Genomic DNA, 19,477 nt, shown 5'->3' on the forward strand with positions numbered 1-19,477 from the left:
CCCCCCCCTTCTACAACCTGTTTAGTATTCTTGTAGACCCTTTTGGGACCAACAAATATCAACTTCAAAAGTTTAAAAATAGAGAGGAGATTCATATAGACTAGCTAAGAAATTGATTCATGATCAATTATAGTCACTGGTACGCACACAGTGAATTAAAACCCGAACTTCAACAACCACAACAAACAATAGTGGATGAAGATTATAATGAGTTTGATGGTGTTGAACAAATGGTGATGGATCAAAATGTTCCCAGTACATCAAGTATGTGAGACGAACAAGAAGCAAATCAACATGCACAGCGTTTCTATGATATGTTACGAGCTGCGGACGAGCCGTTGTGGGAGAGATGCCAGATATCTTCAAAGTTACAGGCAGCGGCAAGGTTTTTGAATAGGAAGGTAGATTGAAATTTACCAGAGACAACCTATAATTATAACCTTTCTATGGTAAAACAAATGCTACCTTACGGTGAACAACTGGTTGGTAGCTTTTACGAGACAAAGAAGATGTTGAAGAATCTTGGTCTTCCGAAAGAAAAGATATATGCTTTCAAGAACCATTGCATGCTATTCTATAAGGAATATGCTGATGATAACAGTTGTCGAGTATGTGGGGAGTCTCGTTACAAGACAACCAGCCAAAACAATAAGGTGCCTAATTTGGTGTTGACATATTTGTCGGTTACACCAAGATTACAATGGTGGTATTTGTGTAAGAAAGTAGCAAAGGAGATGACTTGGCACCATGATCATCAAAACGATATGGGAAAGATGGTACATCCGAGTGATGGGAAGGCTTGGAAACATTTTGACAGGACGCATCTCGATTTTGCTTAAGAGATTAGGAATGTTCGTTTGGGCTTATGTAAAAATGGTCTCAACCCGAATAACTCAAAATCAAATCCGTACTTATTATGACCAGTTTTTCTTACAAACTACAATATACCACCTTGAATGTGCATCAAAGACTGGAACGTCCACTAGGCTTTGTTGATTCCTTGTAAGAAGAGCCCTGGACAAAACTTGGATGTGTTTCTGATCGACGAGTTGAAGACGTGATTCTTTGATGGTGTCGTTACCTATGATGCTTATTGACGGACGAATTTCACAACAAGGGTCGTACTGTTGTGGACGGTTAGTGACTTCCCTGCTTATGCCATGTTGTCTGGTTGGAGTACGCATGGCAAGTTAGCTTGCCCATATTGCATGGGTAATGCATGCGCGTTCCAGTTGCGAAGCGGGGGGAAGTCATGTTGGTTTGAATATAACCACAAGTTTCTGCGAATGAGACACTCGTTTATGCATGATAGGAACCAATTTCGTTTTAGACATGTCGAAAAAGCTGATCCACCACCTCTGCTAAATGGGGAGCAAATATGGGCACAAGTTTATAGCCTTCATACGGTCTATGAAGGAGTCTCACATGGATCAAAGACAATATAGGAAGCCTGTGGGTTTTGGGGTAACCTCTAATTGGGTAAAGAAGAGCAATTTCTAGGAGCTGCCACATTGGCACACTTTGTTAATCTGACACAACCTAGATGTAATGCACATTGAAAATAATGTGTTTGACAATCTCTTTCATACCATCATGGACACCCGAAAATCAAATGACAACATAAAAGTAAGGAAAGACATTGAAGAATACTACAATCGACCGGAGGTGCATATAAGGGAGGAACGAAATAAAATCTTTAAAACAAAAACTTCCTACACATTAAACAAAAAGCTGGTGGGAAAGGTGTTTAAATGGTTGAAGAAGCTAAAATTTCCAGACGGCGATGCTTCTAACATAGGTGCATTAGTAAACGTTAAAGATGGTAGTTTATATGGCTTTAAAAGTCATGATTGTCACATGTTCATGCAAAGACCAGTCCCTCTTTCTATAAAAGGGATGGTACTGGCTCCGATATGGGATGTTATCACTGAGTTGTGCACATTCTTTCATGTAATATGCTCGAAGGTGTTACATGTTGACGACTTGCTTCAATTGCATACAAGTATGGTAGAAACTATCTGCAAATTGGAAAGAGTCTTCCCATCGGGATTCTTTGATTTCGTGGAACACCTTGTGGTACATTTGGCACGTGATACAATAGTTCGAGGTTCAGTTCAATATCGATGGATGTATCTCTATGAGAGACGTCTAGGGTCGTTAAAAAGGACAGTGAGAAACAGAGCAAGGGTAGAAGGGTCAATTGTAGAAGCATATTTGGTTAATGAACTATCTACCTACTGCTTATTATATTTTGGAACAATGATAGAGACATGGCTGAACCGTGAGCCTCAGAATTTTGCCCCCAGTTGTTCATCTTCGGACCAACAGTTAAAGATATTTAAAACTTCGTGTCGAGGATTATTTGATAAAGGCGAAACACATGTTAATCTATCAGATGAAGATATGCACAAAGCTCACACATACATTTTAACTGAATTGTGAAGAAGTTTTTCCGTTCATAGACATCTTCAATACGGAGATTAAAAGTAGAAAGTCATATATTGATGAAATGGGGCTCAACAAACGTAGAAACGATCACTTTGTTGGATGGTTTCATATCCGCATAAGTTTATGCATATTAACTTTTATTCATCATTATTTATATTTACTAAATAAAATATTACAAATAACATGATTATAGGTTATGTCTTGGTTGGACATTGCTTCTGATCATGTGAGGATTTTGGCATACAAACCGATACGTACATTTGGAGACACCCAGGGTTATTTGTAAATGGTTACAAGTTCCACACGCTAGCTTATGGTAGAAATCGCATCACACATAATAGTGGAGTATGCGTGAGAGGGTCTTGTTACTCAGATTACGAGGCCGACTACTATAGATTGTTGGATGAAGTCCTAGATATAGAATATCATGGGTATGGACGAGGAATAGTTTTCTAGAAAAATTATAGAATAAACTAAGCTGGGGAAATGAAGATGTGCAAGAACCCATCCATCTTGTCACAAGGGAAGACGACATCGAAGTTGCCAATGATCGTCGCGACAACTGACATGTTGATGAGAGTATTGACGAAGAAGAGGCGTTCCAAGACTCGGATAGGGACTCTGACAACGAAGAACATGACTTGTCTGATCACTCCTTAGATGATTAAATACTATGTTAATTTTAGTCTTAGTAAACTTTGTCTAGTATTTCTAAATCTTTATTGTTTCCATGTTTTAAATCTTAGTAACTACTGTTCGACATTTGTTATTGTCTGGAATCTAACATTGTGTTGTATACTTGAATTATTGTTATATGTTTTCTAATGTTGCTTTGTAGAAAAAATCGACAATGTCGAGTACTCGGATTATCGGTCGAGGTGGTGGCAGTACACCTAGCAGCGGTACGGGTAGAGCCTCTAATAGTGCTTCGGCACACCCGGAGGAGATAGAGTCTGGCCATGGTAGTGCTACTCCGAAGCCGCTTCCACAGCAGCGGATGGTTATTAGCATCCGTGACAAAGAGTAAATATATTTATATCTTTTAATTGATAAAAATAATTGTTCTTTGTATTCATGCTAATTCAATTCATTATTTATATAACTTTAATGACACCAGAGTGATTCGTCGGATCACCAAGATCAACCGAGAGCTGCTTGACTACCCATGGATCACTTAAGAAAAAAATCCCAAGGGACGTGAGACGCCGAATGTGAGAGCGGTCCTAGGTTCGTAGTATATATTTAATTTGTTATATTTTTGCTCTTTTTTTAACCTAAAAATCGACTAAACTTTTACGTATAGTGTTACCACACATGGGATTCGGCTTTGGATGCCCAGGTTCTAGAGACATGGGAGAGAAAGTCGGTAAATCCATACAATGAGAACTTGAGTGCCGCGAGGAAGAAAGCTGGGGAAAAGCAATGAGGAATGGAATACGATGAAACAGACCCACACCGAGATATGAGTGTGTTGAAAAAGTCCCCTCTAGTTGGATCTCTTCAGATGTGTGGAGCCAGATGGTCGATCTTTGAAACAATGATAATTGGAGGGCTGTTTCCCGTGTGACGCATGAGAACCGTGATAGCCAAGTTGCGCTACACACCGATGGATCGATCTCATTTTCAAAGCATGGTGCTCGTCTGGTAGGACCTAAAACCCATTACTTTAGTAGATTGATTTTTAAAATATTATAATTAAGACATGTTCGTATCATTTGACCTTTGTAGACACAAGCAAAAGACAACGTGCCACCAACCATTGTGGAATTGTGCGATTATACACATAAGAAGAGGTCGACTGGAGAAATCGCATCTACGGATTCTGGGGGGTACGTGACCTCTATGTGTAGCCAGGTCATGGTAAGTATCTATCTATTTTTAATGTTTATAATTGGGTACGTAACTATCTATCTAGTTTGGGTTGCCATTAATTGTTAAGCAAACGTTCGAGTCGTTTAAATTAAAATCTAAGTGTGTGTGTGTGTGTATATATATATATATATATATATATCTAGTTTGGGTTGCCATTTGTTGGGCAAACATTAGGATTGTTTAAGTTAAAAATTTTGTATGTATCACTACTTAGTTTGGGTTGACATTTGTTGGGCAAACGATAGGATTGTTTTGGCTACAAATTTCATATGTGTTACTATTGTTTTGGCTTGAAATGTCCCATTACAGCCGTCATGCTATCAAATTGACTTGTAATATTTTTTAAACCATATGATGACTATTTAATGGGTCTCTCCCAAAGATATGGTGATGATTCATTCACCTATCCTTTAGTTGATACAAAGTTGTGGGAGCAGACGGTTGGGGGAAGTAAGAAAGGCCGTCTATTTGGGTTTGGGTACATGATCCCAATTGAGTCTTGACTGGGAACTACACACAAGGTGGTCCATCGTCTTCAGAGAGTTGGGTATGTGCCTCTTTTCCTTTAATAATGTTTATCGATTTAGTTTATAATTTATATTAAATATTATAACATTTTATTGATTTTATAGAAAATTGAAGTCTTAAAGACCGAACTTAGAGATTTACCAAAAGAAAATCAGCACCGACGGACGTAGGAGGAGCTTCAATGGGCGGAGGTGGAGCGACGGCGAGCAGAGGAGGAGCGACAGCAGACGGAGGAGGAGCGTCGGGAGGTGTTGGATGAGAGACGAGATAAACAACTTGAAGATATCGCTGTTTGGGTCAAACAGCTCAGTCAATCTCAGCATTTCTCGCGACCACCGTATTGAAAATCTGTTTGGTTGGAACAATTTAGTTTTTTCGGAAGAATTATGTGCTACTTTAAATTGGTCGGGATAGTTGTATTTGACATTTCTTGTGTTCTAGTTTAATGTATGATATTTAGCAGCATTTCTTTTTTTTTTAGCTTTTTTTTAATATTTACATATTTACAAATTTTATATATTTACTTTAAAATTATTTAAAAAAATATGAAATAAATTTTCGGCGGATTATCAGCGGATAAATCCGCCCGTAAAATAATTCAATTATTTTAAAATCTTGTTAATAATTTCTTAATTTGATCAAGGTTTTTTAAATAAACCAAAGAAAAAATTTCCGACGACCATTTTCCGCCGGAAAACCAAAAAATCTGCTGGTAAATCTGCATGAAAAATAATCACCGGCGCCTCATTTTTCAGCGGTCCTATCCGTCGGGAACTCTTTTTCCGGCAGATAGGGTCGCCGGAAAAGTTGATCAGTTTGGTAGTGTGTGTGTGTGTGTGTGTGTGTGTATAGAGCGAGAGAGAGAGTCGGGTTCAAACGAGAATGATACTTATTATGATATTAAGAAACTGATCTAATCATATGTGATTTTACACCAATATTGCGTACAAAATCATATGTGATTCACGCAACTTTGCCCAATGATCTAAATATGCAGCCAAAGTCACCCGCACACCTTTTTTTGACCATTAATATAAAATCACATGTCATTTGGCCATTTTCGTATTCTCTTATATAGTTAGCATTCTCGTTCAAACCTATATATATATAGGTCCATTTAAGGGAGAACTGGTTAGTTTATGGAAATCGTGAGATCCAATTTCAACCACAAATCAATAGATAAATTAGGAAATTTATAATTTTGGTAATTTTTAATTAGAATTTTAATGCAAGGACATTTTAGGTATTTTCTCTCATCTCTCCTCTCTTCTCTCTCCATCTCCGTCTTCCGGCCACCATCCTCCGGCCACTGTCCTCCGGTGATACCACAGTGTGATACTCAAGCACATATAAGATGTATTGTGATACCATTGTGTCACATATTCGATCGACCGCACAAACGACCACAGTGTGATACCTAATCACATATAAGATGCATTGTGATACCACTGTGGTATCACTGGAGGACAGTGGCCGGAGACCGAGGGACGGAGAGAGAAGAGAGGAGATAGGAGAGAGGAGAGAAAATACCTAAAATGTCTTTGCATTAAAATTTTAATTAAAATTATCAAAATTAAAAATTTCCTAATTTATCTATTGATTTGTGGTTGAGATTGTACCTCACGGTTACCACAAACTAATTAGTTCTCATTTGATTAGGCCTATATATATATATATATATATATATATATATATATAGAGAGAGAGAGAGAGAGAGAGAGAGAGAGAGGGGGGGTTGAATTCATGTGAGATCCACATGTTTTTGTGAGACTATAAAATAACACTGAAACTTCACAACAAAACATTATGAAGATACAAAAAGCACCGAACTTTCACAAGAGAAGTATTGTGAAGTTTCAATGCTATTTATATGGTCTTACGGATCTCACAAAATAGTCTAGTCTCATAATCTTAAGTCTATATAAATATGTATTCTTCGATTTCAGTAAATCAATCCTAAACAATATCTATTAACTAATCTTGAACCAAGATTTTCATTTAAAGTCTTTTAACCCGTTTGATGTTTGAAAATGGTACCATTGAGAATCGTAGAAACCAATAGAAATCGATTGGGCTTTGAAAGGACAGGTTCAGGTTTAAGCGGTTACATGACCGTCGTACGATGGTTTCAGCTTAGGCCAATTGTGCATCTCTTTACCCATGGATGGACCCATGTACATTATAAGGTGGTCCGTGTCACCGTATTATTCATTTGTTGTAGTGTAAAAAGTTCTAGCCATGGAAAGTGTCACCATATTAATTTGTTGTATGTCATCATATATATTTTGAAACTACAGTGAGAACATATATTTCCCTTGGTAAAGTTCGTTTGCAAAACCTTTCTTCCACCTCAGACCCGAGTTTGAATATCGTTATTATCATTTTCTTAGTTTTTAGCTTTTAGTTTCAAATTTATTATACTTCACATATGAAAATCAATGAACTAACCAACACACCAATGATGATTTTATAAGAAGGGTAAGAAGAGTTCTCACCTTTGGATCAATCATAGTTGAATGTCAACACTAATAAGATGCACTAGATCAATTCCCTTCTAAAGCACAAATCATGGATGGACATGAGATTAAAAGTGATCAAAGGTTCAAATCTCTTACGCTTCTCACCATTACTTTAGTTCTCACATGATCTTTCGCCTTGGTGAACCAAACAATCCCAGTTTATCCCCACTCAAAAGTAGGGGTCTATAAGGTAGGACGTATACAAACCTATCATTTACCCTAGAAAATGGAGCAAATGTTTCTAAAAGGACATTAGCACAACGATACTCACTGACCCCAATTTCATGAAGGTCGGAGGTTCAAATCTCACCAAAGATAGAAAAGACTTTAATTTACCGTATATATCACATACCTCAAAAAAACTAGCGATTTTTTCGACATATTGTGAAAACCCTTGGTGTCAAAGCTATTAGATAACTGGTCTTCATAAGTAGGTTATACAGCAACACAGCATTATGCATGTCATACAGGGTTTCAAGCAGATCATTGAAGCAAGCTTTCTTCAAGAGCTTGAAATTCGAACTGGAAATACGTCCGGAAGCTGCATCGACATCAAATCCTGTGGTTTGAAGATAATTTTGTGATGTAACTGGAAACTAGGATGAGCACATGGAAATTCTTTGCTTTGCCAGTGACTGCTTTAGCTGTTTTATCAAATGAGGGTCTGATAGCAAGTAGTCCTGGAATGATATCTTTAAGTTTGCCAATATCTTCAAATGATCATCCTCTTGGTGATCATGGTTAAGCAAGTCTGCAAAAAGTTTCTTCCACAGCTCCACTTTTTGATATCTGTAAACATGAAAATGATGAGAAAAAAAAAGCTACTGAAATTTGTATATTTGTGATTCCTATGCATCAACTTCATCAAGATCAGGGGAACAAAATCACAATGTGTTTCTATATAGTTGTAACCAAAGATTCTAGATGGCGTCAGACGTGGCGTGACGTGGCGGCGAGGTCAAGCCTCAACCCTTGCACACAAAGGTGAGGATGCAGCGTTTTTCAAGGCGTGACATAAGCCGGAAAATTTATCTGTCAAATATATACCTATGTAAACATACATTTTTTCTATTTATTACTCAATGAAATACAATATTAGAAGACTTACATTCATATTACAAGAAGAAAAATCATATATATTAGTATCATATAAAAAGTTTGTGATCAAATATTCAAATTAGAACTTGGAAAGGTTTTGCAACTTCGTTGTAGCTGTGACTGTGACATATGTGAATCCATGAAACTATGAGTGACCTGATATGTGAATCCATGAAACTATGAGTGACGTGATAATCTATTTTATACTCTGTAAAAGTGCGAAATTTAAAGTTAAATATGTAATAACACAAGAAATTTCAAAAAGACCAAAAATAGAAAAAGTAGAAATAAGTCAAGCCTTGTAAAAATCGCACATCTCGTCATGCCATGGCGTGCCTCAAGGCACCATGCTGCGAACCACTCCTTACACAAATACTATAGGACTTACGTAACTGCAGAGATCGTGGTTATACCACATGGATGTCTTTTATCATGGTGATCATACCATAAATCTCAGCCAGATTGTTAAGAGATAGGGCTAGATGCAGATAGCAATGTATGATACGTGGGCCATACTAAACATGACAATGGCAAATGCATGATGTCAAACGAGGGAAGAGGAACAAGAGGCGTCCCTGAGCATTTTGGCTGATATTCATAATTATTAATCATCAGTAGTCGGCTCCTCGGTCCTCAAATTTTTTTATAGAGCATCTATAAAGAATGAAATTCAAATCCATTCCAAAACCTACAAACCGAACACACAAGATTCCAATTCCTTCCACAAAATCCAAATCCATAAAAAAAAACATTACATCAATCCAAGTTCCCCCTTAGTCCCCATTTGGTTTGCAAGATTCCAATTGTTAGAATGTGGAACCTTAGATTCATCTCCAATATTATAGAGCCCTTGAGGAAAGAAGGAAGATTTCAGCATATATAGAGGGAAATTTGTCCAAGTCTATAGCCTATGTGGGACTCTAACACGCCTCCTCCAACGGAGACTAGACGGACATTTATTGTCCCAGAGTGTTGAGAAGGGGCTAGACGGGAACTTATTGTCCCAGTGTGTTGAGAGGGGGCTAGACGGCCAGGCGAGTACAGATTGGCCCAGGGGGCTAGACGGTTAGGTGAGTACAGATTGCCCCAGAGTGTCGAGTCCCTAGTAAACCTTGGCTCTAATACCGTGTTAGAATATATGGAAACTCATATTAATCTCCATGAAAGCCCTTGGGGTATAGAGGGAAATTTGTCCACGTATATAGCTGATGTGGGACTAACAGAAATTGGTATAGGCATATCGGATGACCAAATTCCGTTCAATTATGTGGTTTGCATATGGAATAGAATTAGATTCCATAGATTCCACCATTCATGGATTTCCTCATTCTATCGCATGTGACGGAATTCAAATTCATTCCTATCCTTTCAGTCAAAAAACAAAACTACCACAAAAAAATTCCTACCCAACGATATACGCCTAGACGTTGTCTTTCGACTATCAATCATTTACCTCCACCACCGCCTCTGACACCCCTGCCACTGCTGCTGGCATCGTCCCAGCTGTCACCACCACCCTGCAAATGCCGCCTCCCGCCACTGCCGCTACCATCGTCCAGCCGTCACCACCAACCAGCAAATGCTACTGCCCCCGCCACTGCCGCTACCAACATCCCAGCCGTCAACCCCCCCCCCCCGGCAAATGCCACCCCCATAATCACCACCGTGCTAATGCCACCTCTGCGATCATCATCACCACCACCATCGCCACTAAAGTTTTGATTTTTACATTTGGCGCCTATATAGACAGCCTTTGGGGATCATTCTTAGATAACTTGTCAAATTCATTTTGTAATAGAGAGAATAATTGCGAATATCTATGAGTGTTCTTTGTGTAATCTCTCAACAATCGTACTCATCCTTGTTAGATATTTGCCATGAAGATAATCATATGGCTATTCTTTCCTCAGTAATTTTGTTCTGCATATTGTTCATGTTTATTTACTATTTGATATTATATGCTTCCGCTATTCATAGTAATTTTATCTAATTCCAATCAATTAAAATATCTGGAACAGCAATTGGTATCAATGCGGATTGATTTAAATCACAAATCAAATCGATCTAATCTGTTGATTATCCTTCTCAATTAACAGTCAATTTCTTCAATTATGTTTGTAGTATCCAAAACTCCAGTCTACGAATATTTTAGATAAATCTCTAAATTCGTTAGATATGCTGGTTACCTGTTAAATTGAATATCCTATCTAATCTTCTTCGAGCTCAGGATGTCGAATTCTAATTGGAATTATGCATACAATGTTTTACAGATTATCAGATGGATATAAAGTCTATCATTCTAAATGACAAACTACAACAGGAAGTATAAACCTTGTTTATCTTCTAGACGAGAGCTTATATGGACTCAATCAGACACCCAAAGCATAGTATGACACTGTCCACTTTTCTTGTTGGAAATGAATTCCAAAAATGTACAATCTACACTACTTTGTTTTTGAAATGATACAAAGGTAATATGATTTTACTGTGGATTTAAGTGGATGACATTATTTTTGGTGCTACAAATCCCAAGTTTTGTGAAAGGTTCTCAAAGCTAATGCAAAGCAAGTTTGAGATAAGTATGATAGGAGCTACAATGGATGAGTGTTCTTTGTGTAATCTCTCTAAAAACTTAACTCTAATCCAACTGGAAAATCAATGGATGTCAAGAGCTACAGATGAATGATCGGTTCACTTCTATACTTATAGTTAAGTAGGCTAAATATAATGTTTACAACATGCTTCTGTGCACGATATCAAATAAATCCGAAAGAATCACACATTTCTGCAGTCAACATAATCTCTAGATACCTCATAGGCATACCTTTTTTGGGCCTCTGGTATCCAAACTAACTGGCATATACCTATGCAAATCATGTTGACTGCAAGTTAGGGTTTATTTACTAAAAAAATTTAGGCAAGTATTGACTGATATAAGAAGTCTGATTGAGGTGAGAGATCTTATTGCAGTAAGTGCTAGATAAAAAAAATTATGTTTATCTGGTATTTAATATTAAGTGATGACCAAATGAAAAAAACCCTTCTTTCCTATCTTTCTTCTGTCGTACTTGCCACTACCCAGCCATTGCTACCTTCCCCAACCTATCATTGCACCACTGCCACCACAAACTGAACCGATTCCCCATGTGGAGAACAAAGAAGACGAGGCATTCAAAGCAAAATGAGTGGTTGTACAACTTCAATGTACAGGTCTTAATATTTTCTTCATCAACAAAAATGTGGGAGTAATCACAATCGCACAATTTTGGAATTCTCAACTAAACCTGAAAACTCAAAGCTGGAATCATCAATGGCAATGTTGAACTTACTCTGACAAAAGGAAGACTTAGATCAGTGTTGCATCTTCTAAAACCATCACATTTTGAACCTGCAATGGTTGACTATGAATGGCTGACTATGATGAAATGCCACCCTTAGAGCAAATTATTGGCTTCTTGCACTTTATCGGATATGCTAAAGACCCACCCTCCTTAAGCAAATTTAAGAGAAAAAAACTTGCCTACAGTCTGAAACTTTCTTTTTAGCATCATCAATAGATGCTTGATGGCCAAGATTGGAGCACTTGACCGAGCAAAAACCACAGTTCTGACAATATTCTATCGGATTTATTTTGACCACCACTTGGACTATGAAATGAGATGATAAGCAGCCTCATCATTTCTCTTTTGGGGAATTTGATTGATGTGATGGAGGAGATTCAACTAGCAAGAATCGAGCTGAAGGATTTGATTCATGCAAGATTTCCCCTAGACGAGTGCCTTCATTTGGAGTTGTATTTCTTTGAGCCATAAGCCGAAAGAAGACAACAGTAACTCTAAACACTTCACGTTTAAAAAGGAGTGTCTACCCGTTAAAGATTGTTCCATGCAGCAGTACTAGTACTTTCAAGAAGCATGGACCTAATATGGGTGTCACTTTACTTCGGATATAGAGGTATTAAATGAAAAGAAGGTAAATAAAACCCTCGACATATATAATATATGGTACTGTCGGTGACCATTTATTGGGTGCTATTATAAAGAAGTACAGAAGTATTGGCCTTGTTAAGCAGCTTAACATAGGAATTGAAGGGAGCGTTGGACAATCTTGTATCGTTACCCGGGAATGAACATAAGACTAGAAGGAGAAGCCCATGCCTATGTGGGAAAGGGGATCGTTGGATGTGATGGCTATATAAGAGCAAACCAAGCAAGGAAGAACAATGATGTGGGTGCAACTACACGAATTCGTATTGGGCTGAAGAGATCAACGAGTATACTCTATTGTGGTGTCCACTATACCACTCAATACAAGGGACGAAATGTTTAGATTTCTTCCAAGTGGCGGTTCATGACAGTTGGGCTAAGAGTCGATTGGGACTCGAGCACTTAGATGAGTTTGTAAGTTGGTAGAAAGTCGTCGGGGCAGACTTACAAAGACTCTTTTTAGTTTGGTGCTAGCATTGAAAAGACACGGTCAAAAGGTGGTTAGTGATTTCAGAGATTGGTGTAGAAAAGGAGCTGACATGGGCTTAATTGGAAGGGTTTATCTCCGGTTGCAGCTGGTTGGAGAGACTTGGTAACATGGCAGCGCTAATTTCTTTATATTATTTTTTCTTTCCACCTCGAGGACAAGGTGAGAGTTTCGGGGCGGGATTGTTACGCCCTGAGGGTTAGCAAGTCATTTTGGTAAGCTGGGTAATTGAAGTACAAGTGGCTAATGCTGGGATAGTACAAGTATGCAATGCAAGGTTTTAATGAGTCTGGGCATTACTAGTTTAAATAGGGGGATAGAGACTTGAGGAGAGGGCATTCTGTTTGTGATTTCCTTGGCATGAGTCTTGGGAGAGCCCCAACCTTTCGAAAGTTGGTTTCCTTTCTAATAACCGTAAATGTTGCTAGCAGTAAATCATATGAAACCCTACGATTCTGCTAATTTGAGCATTTGAGTACATCAGAATAGAAAGCATCGGTTATAAACAAATTATCAACAAGGGAAACAAGATGAAGCCTGGTTACCATTTATTCAAAAAGATAACAGTAAGAGCAAGATTAGGTAGACTGTATGCCAATGGAAACAACATACCTCTTGAAAGGCAATTTAGGTTGATATGTATAGCCACCATCAGGAGATGCTTTCTTCTCGATCTCCATATATGAATTGTGAAGCATCATATGAACAATGACACAAAGGCCATAAGTATCAACCTAGCAAAATGTCAACAAAGAGCCAACTCAAATTAAGTCGATATAAGCTCGCATAACATACAATCACAGTGTAATAATATCACTACTGCATACATGCCTGATATGTCCATGGCTTGTTCTCTTGCATTTCGACACAACGGAAACCGGATGTTCGACAATCTCCATTGAACTTTATCTTGTTGGGAAATAGTTCCAGGTCTATTCCTCTACCCCAGTCAACAAGGCAGAGTCCCTGCCAAATGGAATTATGGAATTATCAGAAACAATGTCCAATTTAGCAATATTTTCAGAAATTGATCGTAGATGTAACTGTAAACCTGTTCATGCCAAGGACCGGTATGGGTGCGAAAACCATCTTCGGTCAGATCATCCCTGCAAAAGGTGGAGCCTCTTATATGAATGTTGAACTCTGAAGGAGCATATAGTGATGCATACATAATTACTTTAAGAGATCATGAAGCGAATAATATATGTTAGAATTTGCTAGAACAACAATTCTAGGATTTGTTTTACCTAGCATAGCGCATCAGGAGATTATCAGGCTTGAAATCACCATGAATAATTCCATTACCATGCAAACTTTTAAGCATGGAAAGCATCTCAATTGTGTAATGCATACACAAAACTTCATCCATGGAGGCACCAGTACACACGTTGGTATTTATGGCATCCTACACAATGAATGCAAATATAAAAAATGGCATGACTAAAATGAACTACAAATCTAAACTCACCTGAAGTGTGCCATGAGTCAAAAAATTTGAAACAAGTATACTGTAGTCTGAATAGAGGTGCAATCTATGAGCATATCCAAAGCACAATCTCTGTGAATAAACAATTGATAAGCATCAGTTGCTTAGCCAAAACATATATAATAAAATAAGAACAAGAGTGGCGTACTTCATTCTCTGGAATCCTCTTATCAAGTTGGCGATACATGTAGAACTCCCATGGGAATGGGGGCTTTTGTATCTGCCAGTGTCTTAAAAGTTAGAACTCAATCCTCGACGTTCAAGTTTCAACAAAGTCATTATGGAAAACAGAGATTAACTAATGTATTAACCACCTTCAAAGCAACAACTTCGTCTGGATTACTGGTGATACATGCCTTGTATACATGTGCAAACCCACCCTTACCAGCACAACCCTTGATCTGATATTTTCTTCCACCTGTGAGATGAAAAGAGTGTGATGCTGACATAGCATAGGAATGGGATTATCACCATTTATCGCAAAAACTTTAGAATCACTTACTATTTACAAGTTAAAAGGTTAAAATAACTATCTAGATATATGAAACCCACGTCATTGATAATCAATGTCATGTAAAAAGAGAGAGCAACCAAAGACTTCATACTTCTTTCAGTTCTCCATTTGTATACCTCTACAAGTATGTGTGCAAGCACACATCTTTCTGGGACTTCTATTCAGTATTGTATCTACTCATTTTCTTTAGTCATGGTTAAAAGATGACTTGCCTCTAAAGTCGAGGTACAACAGATTGTAACACAACTTAGCTAAGGAATTACTTGCTGACAGATGATCTTATATTGTCAACACTATCATCCTTCGGAAAAATTGAAACTGGGACTTCTATTCAGTTTTATTTCTAATATTTACAAAAAATAAACCCCCTGACATTTTACCCCCACCGGATTATTTTAATTTTCTTTTTCTGCGGCAGAGTTGTGGGGATACAACTGGGGAAAGAGATGGCGTTTTGCAGATGAAGAGGGTGGTGGCTGGTGCTTTACGGTGGTTTAGAGGGGAGGGGAAGGACACTGGTGTGAGGTATGAAATGATTCGTTCATTTTGAGCCTTTCCTACCAAACGCAACATAAGTCATTAAGACGCAATAAACAGATTAAAGAAACTGAATTCTGAAGGCTGTCTGATAAGCCAACTGAACAAAATATGGAAATATGTTTTTTACCAATATATAGAATTTGGAACTTGGAAAATATTGAGGGCAATGTTATCCCAAGACAAGCAGCAGACTGGCATCTCAAGATTACTAATCCTTAACTTTTTTAGGAAGCCCCTAGTAGTTTACCGAATAAATTGATAAGCCGGGCATTCCCGGCCCACCAAGCGAGTAGGTTGGAAGGAATCCACCGGTTAAACGGAAATTGAACGCAATTAATCACTCAATGGAAATGCAAACACTTGACGGACTGCTAAATAAACTAAAACAAACACTCCCTTAAGCTTAAAGGTTCCACAAAAAAGAAGAGAACTAAATTAGTATAGAAAAAGAAGCCTGGGATAACATAGCACAAAAAAACAACTATACGAGATAAGCAGAACTAACATTACCTATCTCAATAACCTTATTCCTAGCCGACTTCTGCAAAGATGATAAGGTCACTTTCCCAGAATAACATTTACTACTTGCATGATATCCCTGGCACATGTTAAAAACGGTATGTGAAAAAGATGCAGTGCTTATAACATCCGATGATGATTACCAAGATTTCTTACTTCATATTTTGATATTTGAGCATTCCTCTTTTGCAATAGACTTTTGATAATAGAGATTGACCACGGATTCGTACAACTTGAACCATTGTCAAGAGGGGATCCTCCACCCACCTAGAGAAGATATTAGTGCAGTATCATTAGTCTCACACTTTCATATATAAAGACCAGTTAACTAGTCCTGTATGAATGGAGTAAGAGTATGGAATAGAATCTAGAGATTTGGTTCAAAGATTAAGCAGTGAAACACCACAACAATTAGATATGCATTAAGAAAAGGTAATAAATATAAGAAAGAAGGATCACTATTAATGTCTTCAAAGCCAGTGGTACTTTGGATCAGTGCAAAACGTCAAGTACATGGAAGTTCCAATAATAAATTCAGTACTTGCAAAAAGCTGAGCAGTGTGAATGTAGGTGCTTAGTATTGAGTAATAGAAAGCCAAAATAGTTTGAACATGTGTAGTGCAAAATGAAAGATTATTATATGTCCCGTAGATACCAAGTGGGTGATAAATTACATACCAAGAATATGCCACTAGACAAGCTAACGATGGAAATAAACAATGCAGCATTCCCAAAATACTGGATATCATTTTGTGAAAACAGGACTATAGGTTGAGCAATGATCCTTGTTTTCCTGATATAACAAGCATCAAATGTACGTTTTAGGGTTTGCCTGGATATTAAATTGGTTTATTTGCTTAAACTATATCTTGTTCACCACTTCAGTGTAACTTGTTGAAGAAGTTGTGATAGAGAATATGGCACGCAAAGCACATCTCAGTGCTGGTCTTGAACTAATTACATTCAGCATTAGTAATGGCCTTGTTTGTTCAACTCAAGTTAATTTTTCCTCACACTTGCTTCCTTCAATCTAACAGGATTAATGAGGTGTATAAACAAAAAGAGGTCAACTAGCCTATTAACGAAAGGTTACAAAAGAACTTGTAAGTTGGAACCTGCTCAAGCATTGCAACTATGCACTGCCAAGCATGGTTAAATGCCTACAATAATTTTGTACAGAAGAAAAATGCCATCAGCAGATAACAAGCACGGGAGTTGTGAATCTTGCAGTAACTCACCACTACAAATGCAAAATCATGAAGACCTAAAGTGGAAGTTTTAAAAACACTGCACAAACAAAAGTCTGCCTCTCTTGTTATATTACAATTGTACACACATGTAACACTCAACAACTATTCTTTCTGCTAAGCAATGGTTTCTTAACTTTTCTATTTTCATGTGTACTTGTGTCGGTCAGTACTACATAGGCTTCCATGCCATACCTTCTGAGCAAAAACCAAGTCTGATTCCTTGTCCAAGATATTTCATATATTACTATTACTTTTTTCTACCGGAGTGCAATCATAGCGTATGCAGGTAAGTGGTACTGTGATGTTTTTTATCCTGCATTGGGTTTGTAAGGTATCTATAACAATACATGAGCATATAATATGGTTGCATGGATGTTTTAAACATGAACGACATGGCTCCATATTCCGGGAGAATGCACAACTCTTTTTTGGTAAGCATGGATCTTCGAACCAGCTTGTTCGCACCTTGACTAATCCCGTGGGGCCTGAAGATAACAACCAGAAAAATCCCAAGTCCTCAGGAGACTCAAACTGCCTATGGGGAAGAGCCTCAAGGCCTAGCGTTTATTTGCTAGTTGAGATTTAGGTATTTGGCATTTTAACATAATCTTGAAATAATCAAAATTGACAATGTTAAATTGATAAAAAAAAAATTATTTGACAAGTAAACTTGTAATTATAAAAAACAGTTTTGATCACCATACCTTCTGATGTGAGCAAGCATCTACTATTGCACGCATTCTCTCAAGAAAATATGCATGTGCCTTTTTCAACCTCCCTACTGGTTCAGCATTCCTAAAACAGAACTTGACTCCATACTCATCAGCTAAGACAGCCAATATGACATAATAACAACTAAATTATTGAAAAAAAAAAATTGAGCCCCTAGTCATAAATTTAGACATAAATGAGAAGTATAGAGGAAGAAAAGAGTAAAGACCTTGAAATGCCTGATTGATACACTAAATAAGCCTCATCCATCATCCCCCGTGCTTCCAAGAACAATGCATATGACTCATATAGCAAAGATTTATCCAAGCAAATTTTGAGCTGTTCAATTTCTCTGAAAACGCCCTTGAAGTCGGGACTAAAATCAATCTGCAAAAGAGGATGGAGTTTTTGTTTTATTACATAAAAAAATTTCGTAGACGGTGTAAAAAAATATATATTACCCTCAAAAAGAATCAAATTTAATTAAATATCGAAGATATGATGCGGTTTCCTTTGTAAAACCAAAAGGAATTATTTTTCAGCCACAAATTTGAGATAAATTCTTTGAATTGTTAATTTGTTTACAGAATCCGTTTAAGTTTCGGATTTGAAAGTGATAAGTTGACCTAAGCAACAAACTCTATCTCTTTCTTTGGAATTAATCGACTAGATACATATAGACAGAGAGAAAGAGAGAAACGAGGTTACATATATAAGCCAAATCTTGAGAAATCTGATGTCGTTTCGATATTCTGGATCATGCTTGAAGGTTTCGATGCAGTGATATACAAGCTCATAAACATCCTCCCCGTCATTTTGAGATAAATCTAACTTCTCTAGTGCTGCTTTAATCGACCTACAAGGGCAAAAACAAAAGGCACTAAAATTCAATCATCCATAAGCAAATTTAAACAAAATACATCATTTTCATCGGAAATTACTTTCCACAATCTGCAAGCATCAAACCTCCGTGATGAAATTTGGTCTATTTACATAAATTGGGGTTGCTTCAAACAATTTTCGTATGCAAGTGGCCTCCAATTTTGACATGAAAGGAGAGTATCAGTTAAAAGAGAAGCGAGTTACCAGAGATGTGGTAAAAGAGGGTCTTCTCGTGAGAAAGTATTGTTGACCGGAGCTCTGGAAGTGACGGCCATATGGTTCGTCGGAGATGTGGAAATGTGTCAAAGTCCAAAGGGGCGGGAAAATGTATATTTGAATGAAGTATACACTGAAATCTGAGTACCATTAGTTTATGTCTCTCATATTTTTATTTTTAGGGGGTGTTTGGGAAGGCTTTTCAAACTGACTTATTAACTTATTTCAGTTTGGTATCGGAGATAAGCCATTCTGGAGTGTTTGGGTAAAAAAAAAAGTGCTTATACCGGTACCAAACCGGTAATAAGTAGTTTTTGATAAGTTAATCCTTTGTGACTTATGAAAATTGACTTATTACTGATTTACCATTTTACCCCTGTTAACCCACATCTGTATCGTCTTCTCCGATCGATCCCTTCTC

At 37.5% G+C, this 19,477-nt stretch overlaps 1 protein-coding gene across 1 annotated transcript; it reads right to left on the reverse strand.

The window, feature by feature from the left end:
* Positions 1 to 7,661: 7,661 nt before the first annotated feature.
* Positions 7,662 to 19,115, reverse strand: LOC112523857 (mitotic checkpoint serine/threonine-protein kinase BUB1). Its single transcript, XM_025133530.1, has 14 exons — positions 19,045 to 19,115; positions 18,667 to 18,814; positions 18,188 to 18,345; positions 17,952 to 18,042; positions 16,154 to 16,264; positions 15,989 to 16,076; positions 14,739 to 14,842; positions 14,573 to 14,644; positions 14,407 to 14,496; positions 14,186 to 14,343; positions 13,990 to 14,044; positions 13,770 to 13,904; positions 13,551 to 13,672; positions 7,662 to 8,156 (listed from the first exon to the last, which is right to left on the reverse strand). The coding sequence occupies exons 1-14, from the start codon at positions 19,113 to 19,115 to the stop codon at positions 7,964 to 7,966; spliced, it is 1,596 nt and encodes a 531-aa protein (XP_024989298.1). The 3' UTR covers positions 7,662 to 7,963.
* Positions 19,116 to 19,477: the final 362 nt, after the last annotated feature.

The sequence above is a fragment of the Cynara cardunculus genome (assembly GCF_001531365.2).
Source record: "Cynara cardunculus var. scolymus isolate 2C chromosome LG 12, CcrdV1, whole genome shotgun sequence".
NCBI lineage: Eukaryota > Viridiplantae > Streptophyta > Magnoliopsida > Asterales > Asteraceae > Cynara > Cynara cardunculus.

What these genes read in the sequence shown, in the direction of transcription:
- LOC112523857 (XM_025133530.1), bottom strand. Translation starts at nt 19,115, where the DNA reads ATGGCCGTCACTTCCAGAGCTCCGGTCAACAATACTTTCTCACGAGAA. An exon ending in CCTCTTTTACCACATCTCTG is followed by an intron (nt 18,815 to 19,044) that starts GTAACTCGCTTC and finishes TTGCCCTTGTAG; the next exon opens with GTCGATTAAAGCAGCACTAG. An exon ending in TCAAGATTTGGCTTATATAT is followed by an intron (nt 18,346 to 18,666) that starts GTAACCTCGTTT and finishes CCTCTTTTGCAG; the next exon opens with ATTGATTTTAGTCCCGACTT.